This window comes from Miniopterus natalensis, chromosome 1 (genome assembly GCF_054644295.1).
Source record: "Miniopterus natalensis isolate mMinNat1 chromosome 1, mMinNat1.hap1, whole genome shotgun sequence".
NCBI classification, from domain to species: domain Eukaryota; kingdom Metazoa; phylum Chordata; class Mammalia; order Chiroptera; family Miniopteridae; genus Miniopterus; species Miniopterus natalensis.
In genome coordinates this window covers 153760875-153779968 of record NC_142081.1, presented here as the reverse complement: position 1 = coordinate 153779968, position 19094 = coordinate 153760875, and the positions used below count along the sequence as shown (strand labels likewise).

Here is a 19094-nt window from a genome sequence, read left to right as displayed (position 1 = left end):
TGTCACTTAACCTCTGAGTGCATTCTGCATTTGCAATGTAAAGTAATTCAATTCACCTTTTCTTTTCTCCCGTCCAGTTCTAGAATTCTAGGATTTTAGGAATTTGTTTTCTAACCATAACTAGAAAAAGACATAAAATAATGGTTACCAAAACCTTCTGTTTATTTCTTCATTTAACCAAATTGGGAAACATAATCCTCATTTTGAGCTAGATTAGATAAAAATGAGAATTATTTAAGATATTTTGCCTTTGTTTTTAATACTGAAATCACAGAGTAGGCAATATGTTTGTTCATTTCCCTTTCGTATGTTAAGGAATAGCCAAAGGATCCAAAATCTATTTTGGTGTTATTTATAAATTGCATACTGATAGGTAAAAATCTGTACATAAATGCATAATAATGCAAATGAAGAAAGAAAGCCTTTGTCCTATCTACTTAAAATAGTGTTCCACCCTGGCTGAGTGGCTCAGTTGGTTAGAGCATTGTCTATACATCAAAGAGGTTGCAGGCTCAATTCCAGTCAGGGCACATACCTAGGTTTCAGGTTCAATCCCCAGTCGGGGTGTGTACGGGAGGCAACCAATCGACATTTCTCTCTCTCTCTCTCTCTATCTCTCTCCCCTTCTCCCTCTCTCTCTCCCTCTCCCTCCCTCCCTGCCTCCCTCCCTCCTTCTCCCCCTCCACCCCCCCTCCCATTTTCCCTCCCTTCCTCTCTCTTTAAAATAAATATACATATCCTTGGGTGATGATTATAAAAAGAGATAGTGTTCCATTACCAGTTAACGTGACCCCTAGGTATGAAAGGCAGGAGTATCTGGCCCAAAAAACTTTAACCTTTGTATCAGAGAGAAGAGGAGTGTGAGAAGGCTATTAATAGGAAAGTAACATTTCCATAAGTTGTGTTATAAATAGCATTTTAAAAGACTACGTTGATTTGGGGCACCAGATAGGAACTGGTAGAACTCTTGATGAGTATATAAATTGATATAATCTTTCTGGAAAGCAGTCTGGAAATATTTAACAAGGCCTTTAAAAACATCATCTGTGTTGATTATAGAAAATTCTATTTCTTTTATATAGAAAATTGCAAGGAAATAACGAGAAACCCAGGTGAAAGTCTACATATAAAGAAGTTTTCCTAGATTTCTATTAATAGTGTAAAGCTAGAAATAGCTCTGTATCCAATAAAAGGAGAATTCTGAAATCAATTAAAGGTATAGACATCTGTAGAATTATTATACAGTTTTATGTGGTGGTTTTCAAAGCATATTTAAGGACCTCAGAAAACACTCATGAAAACCTAAATTTTGAAAGTAGAATACAAAGTAAAATATATACTATAACTCTAATTCAGATTTAAGGTATAAGTCATACAATATTAATAGTTGTGGGGGGTTTTGTTTGTTTTTTTATTTATATTTTTATTGATATCAGAGAGAGGAAGGGAGAGGGAGAGACAGGGATAGAAACATCAATGATGAGAGAGTCATTGATGGACTGCCTCCTACACGTCCCCCGCTGGGGATCGAGCCCGCAACCCAGGCACTTTCCCTGACCGGGAATCCAACCACGACCTCCTCGATCCTAGATCGATGCTCAGCTGCTGAGCCATGCCTGGCTGGGCAACAGTTGTTATTTTTATGTATGTTTTTTTCTCTAGTGAGTGTAATTAGTTTAATTATCAAAAAAAATAATGGAATATTTGAATAGAAAGTGCTGTTGTTCAACATGTCCGCTTTCAATTCAGTGTTCTAAAGTGAACGTGAGCTGTCGCATTCTGATCTCCATACATGTGTCTGTTGCAGACCCCACTGCATTCCCCAGCACAAGTACTTCCAAACAGCAGCAAAGACCTTTCTCAGCCAGCATGTGCAGGGCAAGGCACCAGCTCAGACGGAAACGAGCTGCCTGACAGAAGCAAGAACGAATGCCCATCCTCACCCAGGAGGGACAGTTACAGTGACAGCAGTGGGAGTGGAGAAGACTCAGCGAAAGCTCCTGCAGAAAGTCCCGATATGAGCTGGAGTTCAGCTTTGCATCAGACTCTAAGCAACGTGCTGCCACAGGCACAAAATCAACACGAGGCGACCAAGAGTCAAGAAGATGCCACATGTACCATGTTTTACTATCCTCAGAAAATGCCCAATAAACCAGGGTTCGAGCACAGGTATTGTCAATATTTTAATGCGCAACACCCAGAGCAACTGGTGGTTGTTAGTAACAGGAGGAGCAACCTACGTTTTTCTAAGAATGAAATGTGCCTGTATGTGAACTTGACAACGATTAAGTAGATGATGACTCTATAGGCTATCTAACTGTTGTGACTGTCCGTTTTAGTTAGCGAACCAGTAAGCTCTCTAGCCATTCAGCCTGAGCCTTGCTGCTCTCTTGAGCATATTTACTAAAAATTGGGAAAGTTTTTGTTTGTATCTCACCATCATTCATATTACTTAACAGAAAGAGAAGAAACCTATTTAGACAGGGATGGGGTGGGAGAGTAGAGAGTAGAAATGTAAAACGAAGTGGTGTGGAGGAAAGGGTAGAGAGTTTGCATAAGGTAGGATATAAAAGAGTACATAAGATGGGGAAAGGAGAAATAATTGAAAACATAGAGTCATAAAAAGAAAACTACAGCCCTAACTGGTTTTCTCAGTGGTTAGAGCATTGTCCCACGGACTGAAGGGTCCCGGGTTTGATTCCGGCCAAGGGCACGTATCTTGGTTGCAATTTCAATCCTCAGCCTGATCAAGACACGTGCAGGAGGCAACCAGTAGATGTTTCTCTCTGTCTCTCCCTTCCACTCTCTCTCTGAAAAGCAATGGAAAAAATAACCTCGGGTGAGGATTTTTAAAAAAAACAGAAAACTACATCTATACCTTTAATAGTTACTCATACATTTTACTGTTTGGTTATATCTTTGTATATATCCAAGTCCAGCCATATTTATTCAAGTGTTTTTTTTTCCTGTTGTATCATCCAAAATAACCAAAGGAATAAAACTTATTTTTTTTTTCTTCTCCTTCTAATTATATTGAAACACACATGGGGCTTCTGATAATATTAGCCTCAGCCTTGAATTAACAACTAGGAATCAAAAGTATATTTATTTAATCTGTCTAACTGATTTGTGTATCTTAAAGAGCTTCAAAATAGAACCTAGACAGAGAATAAACATTGGCATATAACAGATGTGAAATAAATTCATTGTCCAGAGTCAAATAAAAAGTAGCTGGATCTCAATCCAAAGCAGACATGAATATTTATTGAAATTTTCTCTTTGCAGCACCAACTTACTATATTGACATTGAAATGTAGTTTTAAAATCCTTGCTTCTTTGTCTCTGTAGTAATCCTCCTTCCCCTCTGCCACTGGATGTGACTCCTGGGCCACCCCAAACAGACTCTGTTTCCACTAATTTAATAGATAAATACCATATACGTCACACTTCTGAACCAACTAGACAAGAAAGCTTGACATCTTTGAAAAATGATTTGGAAAACCACCTTGAAGACTTAGAACCGGTGAGTTGTTTCCTCTGTATAAGAAAATTCCATAGTAGTCACACAATCTCCCTTTAAGAAGAAGACTGTCTTTTAGAGTATTTTCATATTCATGCCCAGTAAATAGATAACATATCTGGTATGTTTCTCTGCTGAGAATTCGGGGAAAAGGCAAAAAGATTTAGGTGCAAATTCTGTTTCTACCACTGACTTGCTGCTACTTAACAGGTGCCTGTGGAAAAATTACTTAATTCTTCTGAGTTTTAGAGTTTTAGCTATAAAATGGGGATAGTAAACTCATACAGTTGTGGTGGGGATTAAGTGGAATAATAGACATAGAGCATCTGATTCAGTATCTGTTACTTGCTAAATTATGATGAATCACCTATTTAATTTTTAATCAAGACTGAATAAATTTTTTCTCCTCCATACTTGTTTTTGTGCGCTCAGATGGATTCCTTTACATTGTACTAATAGCCCTAGAACTTCTAAGCCTACAAATTCAGTTTGGAAGCCAAAATTTCAAGAATAATATCCTTTACATTGATTGAAAGTCAGTCTTTTTCAATACTATTTTTATTATTCGTGTAATATATATTTATTGTAGGAAAATTAGAAAACAGAAAAAGATTAAAACTATTATCTCACCACCCAAAAGCCATAAACATTTGGGAGTTAATCTTTCCAAATACTTTGTTTGCCTATAATTGTGTGAGTGTGTGTGTGTGTGTGTGTGTGTGTGTGTGTGTGTGTGTGTAGCATCTATATCTTCAGTTTCATTCTCAGCAATAGAGTGAAAATAGTCTTTGAATGATTCCCTTAGAAATCTATCATCACCCCAATAAGCTATAAGAAACCTTTATGTGTCAGCTGGAATCTTTTTAAAAATTTTCATACAACTAAATACATGTGATATTTAATCACCCAAAGACTTCATATTAAAAAAACAAAACAAAAAACTTATTTTGTGGCTCTTGGCATCTATCTAGGTTTTCTAGAAATATATGAAGGATTTTCTGAACCTTCTCTTCTGAAAGTATTTTTTGATGATCAGGATATAGCCACTAATGTGTCCTTGTTTGTTCTGAAAATACAAGAATTGGAGCATGAGTAAGTTCTGTCTCAGATACCTCCAGACAAACACATAATGTATTTAAACCCAACTTTTACATTGGGGGGCATTCTATCTGGAGTTGAATAGACCTGGCTTCTTTATTTGGAGAAAATAAGTAACCTTTTAAGGTTTGGTTTCCCCCTCTGTTATTCAGTGGAAATAATAGTCATCTTTCTGTTTGTCTGTAAGGCAGAATAGATGTCCTAAAGGAATCACTGTTTTCTTCCCTCAGGAAGTAGAGCTCGTCATTACCCTAATTAAATCGGAAAAAGGAAGCCTGGGTTTTACAGTAACCAAAGGTAATCAGAGTATTGGTTGTTATGTTCATGATGTCATTCAGGATCCAGCCAAAAGTGATGGAAGGCTAAAACCCGGGGACCGGCTCATAAAGGTGAGACTTTACGTGGAATGAATTTGTGCAAATGGGGCCAAAGAGCAAGCCAGGGCTGGAGAAGGAAGAACAAGAAGGCTGAGTCACTGTAACATTCTGTTTCTCTTTGGTTTATGTTTCCCCTCTTCACCTCTTAAAAGTAAAGGCCTTTATATAGTTAACAGTTTGAGAAATGCTTACAAATCCTCTTTTTAATTTGGAAGTCCCTTTAATCTCAGTTAAAGCATTAAACAAGCTATCTTGGGTTTCAGGGACAAAGTTTCTTAAATTACTATAAGGATAATTGTCCTATATTAACAAAAAAATGATACATTTGTTAAGTATTTTACATTATTATTTCACTTATAATTACTTGATCATTGTGTTTATAATTTCCACAGTACAGGGTATTACCAATAATTAGAGACCATTCTTTTTTTTAATAGTTGGTTGAATTTTTTTTTTTTTTAAAGAGAGAGGAAGGGAGAGGGAAAGAGAGAGAAACATCTATGTGAGAGTACAACATCATTCATCTGCCCCCTGCACGCTCCCTACCAGAGATCAAGCCTTCAACCCAGACATGCCCTTGACTGGGAATCAAACCGGCAACCTCCTGGTGCACGGGACAATGCCCAGCCAACTGAGCCACATTGGCCAGGGCTAGAGACCATTCTTTATTGTGAATCTCTTACTGGCTAATATATATTTTATAAGAAAAAGTCAGGGGAGTGACCTTCAACCTCTTTCATCTCTTGGCACACATAAACTAATTGCAAAAATTCTGTGGCACACTAAAATATATTTTTTTCCCATCTGACCAAAAAATTACGTATATAATTTTGTTTCATTCACACTGGACAACTATCTTGTTGGCTATTGTCATTTTTTTATTTGATAATCTAAGGGAAAAGAGGTTAGTACCCCTGAATAAATAGTCAGGTATTGCATGTTTTAAAAATTCTTGTGACACACAGGTTGAAAATCACTGAGTTAAGGGGTTTGCTATATTTTCTTGGCAACTTCTCTGTTCCAAAAATTATAATCTTACTTTTCCGCTTTCTCATTTTTGTAGGTTAATGATACAGATGTTACAAACATGACTCACACAGATGCAGTGAATCTGCTCCGAGCTGCACCCAAGACAGTCAGATTAGTTCTTGGAAGAGTTCTAGAATTACCCAGGATGCCAGTGCCACCTCACTTGCTACCTGACATTACATTAACATGCAACAAGGAGGAGTTGGGTAATGCAAATTCAGGCTTTGTGCAGTGTAATTTTTCTTGGCTAGACTAAAAGTAAGTACTCTTAAGGCTAAGAAAACAAAATTTTTTCATTCCCTGCAGGTTTTTCCTTATCTGGAGGTCACAGCAGCCTTCATCAAGTGGTATATATTAGTGATATCAATCCGAGGTCAATCGCAGCAATTGAGGGTAATCTTCAGCTATTAGACATCATCCACTATGTGAATGGAGTCAGCACACAAGGCATGACCTTGGAAGAAGCTGAGAGAACATTAGACATGTCGCTTCCTTCACTGGTGTTAAAAGCAACAAGGTACTGCTCTGCAATTATTAGTGGGTTTTATTTGTGTGTGCAGATGCATTTCAGGCTGTTGATTTTATTTATGTTCTCTTAAAAAGATATTCCTGAATTAGTAATTCACAGACTAAACTGGAAGAATTTAATCAAGTTAAACAGACTTCCTGATGACATGAGATTCTCAGAGCACTTTAAGCAGATTCCTGTTGAGATACGTGTTCGCAGTTATTAATAGGGTGGCTACCACATTTGTCAGTTAGGATGTTTTCAGTTGCAAGTAACAGAAAATACCACTCAACTTGGTTTAAATAAGAAAGGGAATTTACTGCCTTATATGTTTAAAAAGATTGTGTAGTCATCATGTAAAATTTGATTAGGCCTCTGGCTCCATTTCTTTGCTGTCTTCATTTATTCTCTATTCTGTATATATGTTTCCTGCATGATAGTCATGTGTGTGTCAGGTTCATGCCACACACCTGCATACTACACCATCCAGAGCAGTCTCCAGAAGTGTCATCAATCACAGTGGTAAAGCAAAGACCATGTGCTGACTCTTAGACCTAAATTAAGGCCAGGCTCTGACTTGAAGCAAAGGACAAGAACGTATTGATTGGCCTGGGCCAGTCGTGGCCCACTCCCAGTGTTGGGACAGTTAGCCCTTCCTACATCTCATGTCTGCAACCAAAGAGGCATAGAATCACCACATCCACTATACTCATAACAACTTCATGTGATAAGAAATGCTAATAGCAACTTTTCTTTCACTTAAAAATAAAATAAATTGAAAAAATATATGCATTACTTTCCAATTACTACAAATATAGTGGCTTAAAACAACAGAAGTTTATTGTCTTAATGGTCCTGGGGGTCAGAAATGCCAAGTGGGTCTCAATGGGCTGAAATCAAGGCAGAGCTGCACTCCTGCAGGCTCCAGGAGATAATCCATTTCCCTGCCTTTTCCACCTTCTAAAGATTATGGTATTCTTTGGCTCATGGCCCTCTTCTGTCTTCAAAACCAGCGATCACAGTACTCTGTTCTGTCCTTACATCTCTTTCTCTGACTTTCTGCCTCACTCTACCATCTATAAGGACCCCTGTGATTACATCGAGCCCTGCCAGATAATCCTAAGTAATCTTCTCGTCTCTAGATCCTTAATTTACTCACATCTGCAAAATCCCTTTTGCCTTGTAAGGATCCATATTCACAGGTTCTGAGGATTACAATATACACGTTGTGGGGGGGGGAGCATTATCCTGCCTCCCACATGTTCATAAATCCAGGCTTTCTAGATGACAGGCTTATATTATATGAAGGGAAGCTTTACATTTATATCTGTGATACATGATATGCCTTTCAAAATATAGGAACTATTAATTCAATCATTTGATAGTAAACTTATTTGTTCCTTCTAAACCTTTAAGTCAGAATGTGTACGTTTTTCCTTGAATGTAATACCTGACCATTTTCTCTCATATATTTCTAAAAGTTAAATTGGGCATAGTTATCTTCATAGATGCAGCTGAATGTTGCTTAGTGGGGAAGGAAAGGGTTCAAACAACCTGGAAAATATTGTTGTGAAAATTAACATCTCTCTTAACCATAGAACTAGTGAATTTTTTCCCCTCAAAATCAGTACAGCATCTGTACTTTAGCTTTGAAATTACTTTCTTTTTTTCTTCTACTATTATCTTTTTAGAGTCACTAAAGGTCTGTAGTAGTGGTAGTCCCAATTGCTTTTCCCTCTGTGCTTCGTCTAGCTCTCTCTGCACTGTTGTATATGTCTACTGTCTTTAACATCCACAGGGTAGCAGTAATGGAGGGATGTGTGTTTATGGTAATTATCTGTATGTCAGGAACTGTAAAGGGTCTGTGATTCTGCTCTACTTGCAGGCTAATAAGTTAGCCAGTTATTGTTCCTTGCATGCTGGTCGGAGATGTGAAACTCCAGGATTAGAGACAAAATACTTAATGCAAATGGTATTGGTGTCAGTTCCAAACATCCTCTGAGTGCCACGGAGATGATATATGTGGGTCTAGTGGATTCCTGCACGTGCAGTGGGTTGTATCATAGGAGAGGAATACTTTAAGAAGAGCCTGGGAACCTGCGTCTTTATGGTGGCCTGATGAAAGCCCACTTTTTGTTCGGGAAAAGAGGTTATGTCATCCCTCAAGCTTGCTCCCACAAACAACCTTGAAAATTGGCCCAGATAACAAGTGGTCATGGCCTTGCATTTCTGGTTCACCCAGGAAGAATATGCAGGGATGCTTAGGGCCCAAGGCAGATTGCCTCTCTCAATTCTGCATACCTTAGGCAACCTCCCTTTTTTCTCAAATATTGAGAACGGTAATATTGCATACGAATCCTGTTTCCAAGGTGCTGTCTTTTTTTACTGTTTTTCACATTGGGTGGTATTACTCTTCTTATAATCCTTTGAATATACATATTTTATCTAGATTTTCACTATAAATAACTTAAAAGCAAAAAACATACCAAGGGCTTAAGGGTCATAAAACAGTGATCTATGATTTCTAAGTTATCTTCGAACTATCACTTGAGTGACAGAGAACCAAGTTATTAGATCATGAATATTACCAGTGTTCGAAATGAGAGAGGAAATAAAATGATATGTTGAACTGAAACCCAAAGAGAGATTATATAAAGAAGTGATTCTTAATCATTTTGGGGTCAAGAATATTTCCCTTCAGAAAATACGTAGATGAAGACTGATAAAATTTTGTCTTCAGCTTTAGGGGGTGCCTAGACCCCCTGAAGCCCATCCAAAATAAAAATCTGTAGTCTGATTAACAGATGGTTCAAAGGATATTTAAGCAAGTATCTTTAGTAATTTGCAATTGCCTTCTCATTTTTTTACAACACAGAGATGGTCAGCCAGTGATCCCAAGTTCCAAGAAGTCTGCCATTTCAACTCCAAAGTCAACCAAAGCCAATGGTAAGAGCACATTCATTTTATGATACACGTAGTTATGGAGAAGTAACTGTCTTTTTCCCAGAAGCACATATGGTGACTATCACTAAAATGTTTTTATTGCCTTTGCAGAGTGTTTTGCAGGATCTCTGTCTACCTTGTAAGGTTATAATGAGCATTAATACAATAATATATGTGGAACATCACATTGATTGTCACATAATAATTTATTCACACAGTTATTTAGTATCTGTGCTGAGCACTGTTCTGGGAATTGTGAATATGGCAGTGAGAAAACAAAGTATCTGTCGTACATTTTAGCATCATAGTATAAATTGTAGAACTAGTGGTTGTGGCAACAGTTAACCTTGATTTAATGCTATTCTGCACTAAGTATTCTAAGTGCTTTAGTCCCAACAACAACCACCCTGTCACACTAGTGTTGTTATTATCCTCATTTTACAGAAGGGGAAATGGACGCACCAAGAAGTTTGATAACTTGCCTAAGCTCATAGAGCTCACTTCATATATAACTAAACTTTTAGGTTATCAGGTAGTAGTACCTAAGTATGAAAAGTAGCTAAAAGAAACCTCACTAAGATTGCAGACGTAGTTTATCTTCTAAAAGCTAGCAGATCTGTTACTCTCCTCCTCTGTTGTTATCTTGAATACCTTCCTTCTATCTACTCTCTAATAGTCCCAGTTCACATTAGAGTCAGACTATCTTCTAGAACAGCACAGAGAGCATTTTTCTAGTGACCCCTGGGAAGACTCCTGTTTGTAACTTTCAAAGCTAATGAGAGTAGCTATTCCCTGCCCCCGTTGTAGAAACTGCCTAGTGATCTGTCTTTATGGGTTTCTCTTACTTGAATCCCATAGAACTAACTCCTTTATGAATCTGAAAAATCATATAGTACCAATAATAACTGTCTTGTCATGAGGGGAATGTAAAATGGTAAAACCATTTTGGAAAACAGTTTGATAATTTCTTAAAAATTTAAATGTACACCTACCATATGATCCCACCATTCCACTCCTATTTGTTCACTCAAGAGAAAAGAAAGCATTTATCTTGTAAATGCTTTTCTTTGTAGTAGCCAAAATTATAAACCACTCAAAGTCCAAAAATTGTTGAATGAATAAACCAGTTGTAATATATCCAAACAACGAAATACTATTTAGCAATAAAAATGGTCTGTTGATGCATACGGGAACATAATTAAAATAACCTCAGATAAGTCTGTTGAGTGAAAGAAGCCACATAAAAAAGAGTTCACACTGTATTATTCCATTTATTCAAAATTATAGAAAATGCAAATTAATCTATAGTGATAGAAAACAGGTCAGTGGTTGCCTGGAGACATGGGGAGAGGGCAGTTCGGGGAACCGGAGGGAGCAATTGCAAATAATAAACTATTGTGTTTTATGCTATTCTATTGGATTATTTTGAACTAGTGGTTTGTTATTAGTATGCTTTCTTCATTATTTTTCCTAGAAGTTTAATAATGTAGTATATCTTCTGTAAATAACATTAAAAGACATTCTTGGGCTCTTTCTAACATCATCCACAAGATTATAGAAATTTATCCCTAAAAATTTATTGCATCTTTCTAGGTGGAATTATTTTTAGATCATTCTCAAATAGAAGTCCTTGAATACACTTAACCTGTATTTTTCTTTTTTCTTTTCTTTCTTTTTAACTTTTCCAAACTCTACCGTATCTCTTTAAATCTCTTGAAAATATAATTTAATGAATCACATTATTTTTAAATATGACTTTAATTGTAAGAGAAACAATCTTATTTTAATATATGTATTGAATTTTTATACTGACAACTAAGAGTTCAAATTAACATTTAGTTTGGACATTCAAAACTTGTTTTACTGTGTTAAATCGGTAGTCTGAACAGCTTGCTATCTTCTCTTAAATAGTAAAGTGAATCTAGTTCATGACCTGTGATGTGTCTCCCATTTGGTTGGGATAATTCATATTCAGTACCTCACACTAGAACCGTTCAGCCTGAACTGAGCTTTTATGCAGGCTATTTTCTTTTAAGAAACTGGCTTTTTCCTTGGGATAGATAAGTCCTTCGCTAATATTAGATTCCATCTAATTGGTAAATCACTTTGTGACATAACCTCTTTTAATGTACTAATAAATAAGAGCATGTACAGGTATGTGGGTTTTCTTTCATCATTTTGATGCTCCTACTGTGGTTCTGACTGACTCATCCCTTAATCTTTACGTTGTCCCTTTGAGGTCACCACAGTGTGGAGCCTTGTGGCAAGCCTGCCCTCACTCCTAATGATTCGTTCTCTAAGGTAAGTAAGAGGCTGCCTTCTTCATGTCCTACTCCCTTATCTAAATAACCAGCTGGTTTGTGTCTTGAACCAAACTGATTTCACATTTAAATATTTGCCTTTTTAAGAAACATATGCTGATAATAGGAATATATATCAGTGAGCAAATAGGCCTTGCTAAGTAAAGCTCACATCGTCACGCCCCCCCATAAGTAACCCTACTTTATTTGGCACATGCTCGGCTTCTAAATAAGCTAATTACTTAAGTAGATAGCTTTAGCACCGGGATTTTTATTAATGTGCACAATTCCTTTGGTTGTCTTAGATACCCAGAAAAGAAGCTTGTAGTTAAGAGTGAAATTGGTCCTCTGGGTTAATGTTGACCAGCAGTGACTCGCAATGACAAATCTCTGATGCGACTGAGGAGAAACAGTAGTGGCAAAAGACAAAGGCTTACTTGCTTCTTGAAGGACATAGGAAAGGCTTTGCCAATAATTAAAAAAAAAAAGACCCTAAATCATTTAAGATTAGCACAGAGAAACCTGGTGGTGATTTAACTATTTCATCACATAACTAAATTCCATTTTAGGCTCTCTCGTTAAGGCTACATGTATGCCCATTTGTTTGACTAACATTTTGTTTAATAGTTTTCTTTTGGCATGTAATGTACGTTCTAAAGTAGTGACAGCCGGCCCTGGCCTGTGTGGCTCAGTGGGCTGGAGCATCGCCGCGTACACCAAAGGGTGGCAGGTTCAGTTCCTGGTCAGGGTACATACCTAGGTTACAGGCTCAACCCCCATTCGGGGTGCAGCTGACTGTTGTTTCTCTTTCTCCCCTCCCCCTCTCTGAAGTCAGTAGGAAACATATCCTTGGGTTAGGATTAAAAATAAAGTAAAATAATCACAGTGGGATCTTCATTCTGTGAGGGGGTTTGATCCCACACACAGCCTGCAGTCTTTCTGAACCTCACTATTTGAATGTCTTTCCGTGTAAAGTCCAGAGCTGAGGCATTACTCTTCTTGTGAGCTGAAAGTCTTATCCTCTCAACAAAATTTCTGGACGCGAACTAGACCGAGTGCAGGAGGAGAAAATGGATTTAGCACCAGAAGCCCACAACTCTGTGCCTTTCGTCTCGCTTTGTTATCGCAGACTTGCGACACGGTTTGTCAAGGCCTGAAAGATAGTGTGCAGAAGAATGATTAGGCAGAAAGGCCCAGAACACAACAATAGACGTTCCTCGGCATTTGTATTTTGCGGCTGGGATGCAGCGGCGTTCACTGCTCTGTTTATTCACTACTTCAGTTGCACATAGCTGAAGCAGCTGAACTGGTGTGTGTTGAGTGTTCGTCATGCTGTGTGTAGTGCTTATTTTCTTTTTAGATATCACCATGTTGTTGAAAGGGGAGAAGGGTAGAGTTTCTGTTTATATTAACATAAAACTCTAGAAACTACGACTTCTGTTATTCATAGCTGCAAACACTTTTGGTTGGAGCTAAAATCTTCCAGAAAGCTGCTCAAACAATATTCTGTCCTTGAATACGAATGTCTGTCCTATGAATTTGTTATAAAGTTTGGGGTTTCACAATCCAATGAAACTTTTTGACATCATGTAACTGCTATTTATGAAGAAATGATTTTATTTCATCTATCATCTCTACTTTTTATCTTTACAGAGTAAAAATCTTCAGAGCAAATATCTTTTTTTGCATAAAATTATTTAATTTATTCTGATTATTTAACTTTGCATTTTTGCCAATTCATTTTTTGTCAGTAGTCTACCCACCATGAATCGCTTCACAATTTACCCTTGAATTAAAAAGTTACATTTTATTATAAATAATTTATAGTTATGAGCCCATTGTTATTTTTCTTAAATTGAGATGAGATTTAGACTAGATCTGAAAGTCTTTATACCTAACTGTTGACCGGGGCACTAAACTGGAATTTATGCCCATGTAACAGCTTCACAGATACTTAAAAGGTGGATTTTCCCCCTCTTTCCCTCAACTTCTAAGTTTAGTAGTCCTATTAAACTTTTCTGAAAAGTTCTGTGAATGACAAGCCACATAAAATATGCCTCAAAAAAGAGATTTCCACAGTCAAATAAGTTTAGGAAATTCAGCATTATAGATTTCTCTTATGGCAACTCAGAATTTCTATTAGTAAGCATTGTGAGAATTCTTAGAATAAAAATACTGATTTAATGTTTAATCTCAGGTTTCCAGACTTGATGATGGGAAGTTCCATCCCCTTTACACAGTTTATAGCACTGGTATTTTCTAAAAACATGTCTAAGGTGGGGAGATATAAAATGGATTTTGTACTAAGAAAGGGGGATCCCCGAAGGACATCGAAGGGCAATGTACAGTCCTCCCTAACCCTGGAAGCTAATAAAACAGTGAACTAACGAGTTGCTTTGGTTTTATGCTTTAGGTTAATGGGGAAGAAATAATTGAAGTTTTGTACCCTGAAGGAAAATGTTCTACTGATCAGATGAAGGGATCAGCAAATTTGATTCTGTCCAAAGGTAGTTTTCCAAATCAGTCATCCAGTTTCTCTAAATGCCCTAATAATTCAGGTAATAAAGAAATATTAGGTCCCTTCTCTTATTTGCCTTACTTGTTCCTGTAGTTGGTTTTATTTTTTTATAGTTGGTTTTAAAAGGGCAGATTGTTGTTCAAAGAAATAGAAGAACAATATAAAATTAATTATTGTTAGCTATATTACTGTACCAATATCCAGGATTCATTCTCATCTCTGTTAAAACTATTTTTAAATGATTGAAAAGATAGCTGTTTTATTTGATAGTATTCCTCATATTCTTGGAGAAACAATTTACAGGCTACTTAATAATTGAGAAATTTTTTCTTGGGTACATTTGGGGCTCTCTATCATATCCTTAATCTTTGTAACATAATTTGAGTTTCTTTCAAGAATTAACAATTTTGGATTAATTTAGAAAAATAAGCATTAAATTATTAATGTCTCCTAAAAAGGCGTATCACAGACATCGACGCTGGTTGACTTTGTAAGTTGCGTTTGTGTGGTCTTTTGTCAGAGCAGCCAGAGTAGCTCTAGGTCTAAAAACGATAACCCCCGTTAGTGTGATCCATTCGTCTAGTCACGGCCACTTTTCAAAGTGGATGCTTCAAATTATATCAGTATTTTAAAAGTAAAACCCCATGTGAATTGCTGTTTTTCAAGAGTCTGATGCGCAGGAGGATGACATCTACGACGACCCTCAGGAAGCCGAGGTGATCCAGTCCCTGCTGGATGTCGTGGACGAGGAAGCTCAGAACCTCCTAACCCAAACCAGCGCGGCGGGCAACGCCTGTGCCCCAGGTAGCGGAGCGAGGGAAGCAGCTGGCCCTGGGGACGGGCAGGCCGCTGGGCTGCGTGTTAACCCCTCCCGGCTTCTTTACTTCTCTCCCAGGCGCACTGCGAGCCAATGGGAAGCTATCTGAAGAGAGAGCAGAAGACACAGACTGTGGTGGATCGCCTTTACCTGAGGATTTTACGGAGGTGAGGGTCGCACCTCCCTAGGTCAGCACTGTGGGAAGCTGCACCGAGTAGAATTCTCTGTCTCCTTCCTTTAAAACGCGCTTTCTCTGCCCAGGCCTTACCTCTCCCTTACTCCTAGTTTCCCTTTTGGACATGAGGTAAAGATAATATCCTGGTGGCTGCTTAGTGTAACCGCAGTAAGAATGACAACTCATGTCATTTACTCATTTGGGAGAAACTTATCTTTAAGTCTTTTAACTTCTTTTGGTGAAATTTTCCATTCAAGAAAAAAGGTATAAAAAAAAACAACATGTGATTTTTTCTTTTTCTTTTTGGATATCTTTTTTTTTTTTTTTAATTTATTTTTAGAGAGAGGAAGGGAGAGGGAAAGAGAGAGAGAGAAACATCAATGTGAGAGCAGAACATCGAAAAGCTGGCTCCTGCACGCCCCCTAGCAAGGATCAAGCCCACAACCCCAGGCATGTGCCCTGACCAGGAATTGAACCAGCAACCCTTCGATGCATAGGATAATGCCTAACCAACTGAGCCACACCAGCTAGAACTGGGTGTTATCTTTTTTTTCTCATTCTTTTTTTTTTAATATATCTTTATTGATTTCAGAGAAAAGAAGGGAGAGAGAGAGAGAGAGACAGAGACGCATCAATGATGAGAGAGTCATTGATCGGCTGCCTCCTGTATTCCTGCTGCTGGGGATCGAGTCCGCAACCCTGGCATGTGCCCTGACCGGGAATCAAACCTCGATTTCCTGATCATAGGTCAATGCTCAACCACTGAGCCACGCCAGCTGGGCTGGATGATATTATTTTTACACCAAATAAAAGTTGAGGCCCTGGGCATATAGCTCAGTTGGTTAAGGGCATTGTCCCGATGTGCTGAGGTTGTGGGTTTGATCCCCGGTCAAGGCACATACAAGAATCAACCAATGAATGCATAATAAATGGACAACATATCGATGTTTATGTTTCCCTCTCTCTCCCCCCCCACACACTTCTCTCTTAAAAAATAAAAAAAAAAAATGTTGAGAATTCCAAGATCCCATTCCAGTTAATGCCTAACCTTGGTAGAAAATGTGGCTTTTATCTTTGAGTGCTCCCTCCTGTCCCTCATGGATTCTTGGTCTTTTAATTACCATAGAAAAATCGAATTCTTCCAATTATTTCATGGGTTTGCCATGATTACTTTGAGATTTCAGTTAAGACTTGTTTAAAAAGACTCGACATCATCTGAAGTTATTGCCTGTTTTACTGAAACATTACATTTAGGGTGAAAATTGAGGTTAATTTCATTTTTTACATTTAAGCATCATCCTATCCCAGTGAAAGAATCATTACTCAAGTTTCTGCAAATCAAAAAAGAAAGAAAGAGAGAGAGGTGATTTTTTTTAAATATAAATTATAATGCATGGTTCTAAATTTGGTTCTCTACTATTATTATCCTCTTTCCACAGTAGTACATAAAAATCCACCTCATGATTTCTAATACCTTTCCAGTATTCTATTACATGGATATACCTTTGTTAAATTTGCTCTTAATGAATTTTATTTTTCATATTTATTATAAACAACAATCCACAAAGATTCCTATTCCTTTATACTATAAACTCTCAGGATTCACAAGACAAAATTAAAGTTCAAAACTTAAATTACTTGTATGCTATGACTATTTCTCTACAGACCCCACCATTTTCTATTTTGCAACCCTACTCACCATCACCACTCCAAACCCCAGCATTTCAGAGGTTTTTATTTGTCTGGTCCCTGCAGGCACTTGAGTTTGAAATCCATCCTAATCTGCTTGGGCCATATAACAAAATGCCATAAACTGGGTGGCTTTAAAGAACAGAAATTTAATTTCTCATAGTTTTGCAAGCTAGAAATACAAGATCAAGGTGCCAGCAGGTTGGTTTCTTGTGAGACCTCTCTCCTTGGCTTGTAGACGGCCACCTTCTCACTGTGACCCCATACATGGCCATTCCTCTGTGTGTGTGCACTCCTGGTGTCTCTTTCTCTTCTTGTAAGAAACCAGTCCCTTTAGATTAGAGCACCATCCCTATGACCTCATTTAGCCTTAATTAACTTCATAAATATGGCACTGTCTCCAAACATAGTCACAGTGGGGGTTAGGTCTTTGGCCTGTGGATTTTGAGGGGACACAATTCAGTCCATAACACAGTCTTTGCTTTAACCAGTTACAAAATATAATTAAAGAAAATTTCCTTCACAATAGTTGCAAAACAAATAGAAGCTGTAGGCATAAATTCAACCAAAAGTGTACATGATCTGTATTAGGAAAACTTTAAAACTCCACAAAGAAGCATCAAAGAAGTACTAAAGAAAACCAGTCCTTGTTCTTTGATAGAAAAACCCAAAAGTTAAGTTCTTCCTAGCCCTGGCTGGTGTGGCTCAGTTTGTTGAGCACTGTCCCATGCACCAAGAGGTCACTGGGTTGATTCCCAGTCAGGACACAAGAGATGCCACAATATCATTTGGCACTGGGCACTATAAAATATGTAGCTGGTTCTGGATCTCCTCTACTCAAGTTGCTGGATTTGGATTCTTTGAGCAGAGGATTACAACTAACCTCTTGTGGTAAAAATCTTAAATCTTTTCCTTGAGGCAATACTACAGCTGCCTCTTCCAAAGAACCTATTCATAATGAGAAGAGAGACTGAAGGTCAGTCCCTTAACCCAACCCTACCCCTACTATATACAGGTGAACTTTGCAAAAATAGTAGGAAATTGCTTAATACAAGTATCACTATAGGGTTTTACTTTTTCCAGTTGGGTTTTATCTTACCACTTTACTGTTAATAATAGCACTTGACTGTTATATAAGGCTTTATACTTTCAAAAGTATACGCAGTAGATTCTTAGACCTGGATTATGATGGAGAATCAGAAATTCAAAAGACTTTACTTGGGAAGGAGTTATCAATTTCTAAGAACAGATACGGTCTAAGAAGCTTCCTTTTAGTTGTCAGTGGATAAAAACAACCTTTTTCTCCTAGAAGTTCTGCATTTTCCTCAAATAAATTGAAATAGATATCAGAATAACATAGATACGTTTTAACTCTACAAAATCTGTAACTGAAAGGTCTCATTAGAGTTTTTGTATAGTTTCATTACCTAAGTGAGACAACTGCCTGTGTCTCAGGCATAAGCGTGTGTGGGCATGCGGTGGTGGACAGACAGGGTTCCTGCCTCACAGAGCTTACAGTCTAATGGAGAAGAAAAGAATGAGATAAACACACAGATAAACATGCTATTACAGCATGATACGGTCCATGGAGGGTTTTTAAGTGCTAAAAAAGAGAGAACAAGGAGACCTACTGTAGATGGGGTGCTTAGGGAACAGTCTCAGAAGGAAAAGACACTTACATTGAATGAAGAAAAAGTACCTTCCATAGCAGGAACTTCATGGTGAAAAGAGATGAGCGATTGTGAAGACCTAAGAGAAGCCTCATAAGTGAGGGGGAGAGTACAACCAGATGAAGGTAGAGGTAGACAGGGCCTGATAATCCAGGGCCTTGAAACGAAAGGACTTTCCCACTTGTTAAGATCATCTGTCCTGATAAAGATTGGAATGTAAGATTTATTATCCATGTAGGAATGCAACTGAACATCTTCTGATTGTATCAAGCTGTTCCCGCAGTATTTGGGTCTCAGAGACACCATATTCAATTATAGTGGGTACTGATTGATCTGTGTTCCCTATGGAAAGACCCCTCACTTCAATAATAAAAAGGCAGGACAGTTTAACACATTAGAAATTACCAAGATTTTTTTGGATAGCCCATTTTTCAGATTTTAAAATTTAAG

At 37.7% G+C, this 19094-nt stretch overlaps 1 protein-coding gene across 7 annotated transcripts in view; it reads left to right on the top strand.

Moving 5' to 3' along the window:
• Nucleotides 1-19094, top strand: part of PTPN13 (protein tyrosine phosphatase non-receptor type 13) — a 173214-nt gene that overhangs the window by 139631 nt on the left and 14489 nt on the right. For all 7 annotated transcript variants that reach the window (XM_087826687.1, XM_087826682.1, XM_087826672.1 and 4 more), the window contains 10 exons: nt 1808-2169; nt 3349-3523; nt 4849-5007; nt 6059-6230; nt 6331-6541; nt 9408-9478; nt 11715-11776; nt 14189-14282; nt 14960-15097; nt 15189-15277. In XM_087826687.1, the coding sequence (XP_087682813.1) occupies nt 1808-2169; nt 3349-3523; nt 4849-5007; nt 6059-6230; nt 6331-6541; nt 9408-9478; nt 11715-11776; nt 14189-14282; nt 14960-15097; nt 15189-15277 (1533 nt within the window). The remainder of the gene's footprint in view (nt 1-1807; nt 2170-3348; nt 3524-4848; nt 5008-6058; nt 6231-6330; nt 6542-9407; nt 9479-11714; nt 11777-14188; nt 14283-14959; nt 15098-15188; nt 15278-19094) is intronic.